General features: G+C 37.2%; 1 protein-coding gene across 1 annotated transcript in view; it reads left to right on the plus strand.

Annotated features, from left to right (window-relative positions):
• The window catches only part of LOC119582384, a 2,714-nt gene extending 2,241 nt beyond the window's left edge, over nt 1-473 (plus strand). The window contains exon 3 of the mRNA XM_037930596.1: nt 338-473. Coding sequence (XP_037786524.1) covers nt 338-441 — 104 coding nt within the window. The 3' untranslated portion in view covers nt 442-473. The remainder of the gene's footprint in view (nt 1-337) is intronic.
• The last annotated feature ends 259 nt before the right edge of the window (nt 474-732 follow it).

Raw genomic sequence — 732 nt, forward strand, 5'->3', positions numbered from 1 at the left:
TACAAAGGGTAGAAAAAGTGTTGGATGTAATTGTAATTGATACATTTTCTTGATTTACTAAATGCTACCTGAATACTCTTTTGCTTAACTAACTGTTATTACAAGCCAACCATTTCTTTAACAAGATCATTGCTACTTGTATAGTTATTACTCCACCCATCTATATCTCTGCTTATTTCAGGGATATAAAAATTTGAATCCTTTTAATACAAGAGAATAGAAGGCCAAGGACAAATGAAAGAGGTTATTTTACACTATTTGATTTAATAGATCTCCGTAGATGCAGACATAAAAGGAGAGTGGGGAAAAAGGATTATATTTGACTAATATATTTCAGGTCTTTCATCGCCAGCACCATCTGTTAGCTCCATAACATCTCCTGTGCTGGCTCCACCCCCACGTGCTGATAGATATGCTGGTAAGTTTTGTGGCATTAAATAGATCATTATTAATAGGGGAAGAGGTAAGTAAAAACTGATTTTTAATCCCTGTACGGTGGAAGAATCACCCACTGTAATAGATCATACTGCAGAAAGAATTTAAAGATTATATGAGGACTAAACAATTACCTGTCATGGTTAGTCACCCTTTGTTAAGGAAAATACCGTCAAAGATTACTCTTGGTTTCCCAATACGAAAGCCCTCTCTCCCGTGTTGTATTCGTAGTGCCCTGGGCCCTGTTGCCAGGGATCATGTCATCACCATAGTGTGCATGACATGACCATATGTGCC

The sequence above is a fragment of the Penaeus monodon genome, chromosome 15, assembly GCF_015228065.2.
Source record: "Penaeus monodon isolate SGIC_2016 chromosome 15, NSTDA_Pmon_1, whole genome shotgun sequence".
NCBI lineage: Eukaryota > Metazoa > Arthropoda > Malacostraca > Decapoda > Penaeidae > Penaeus > Penaeus monodon.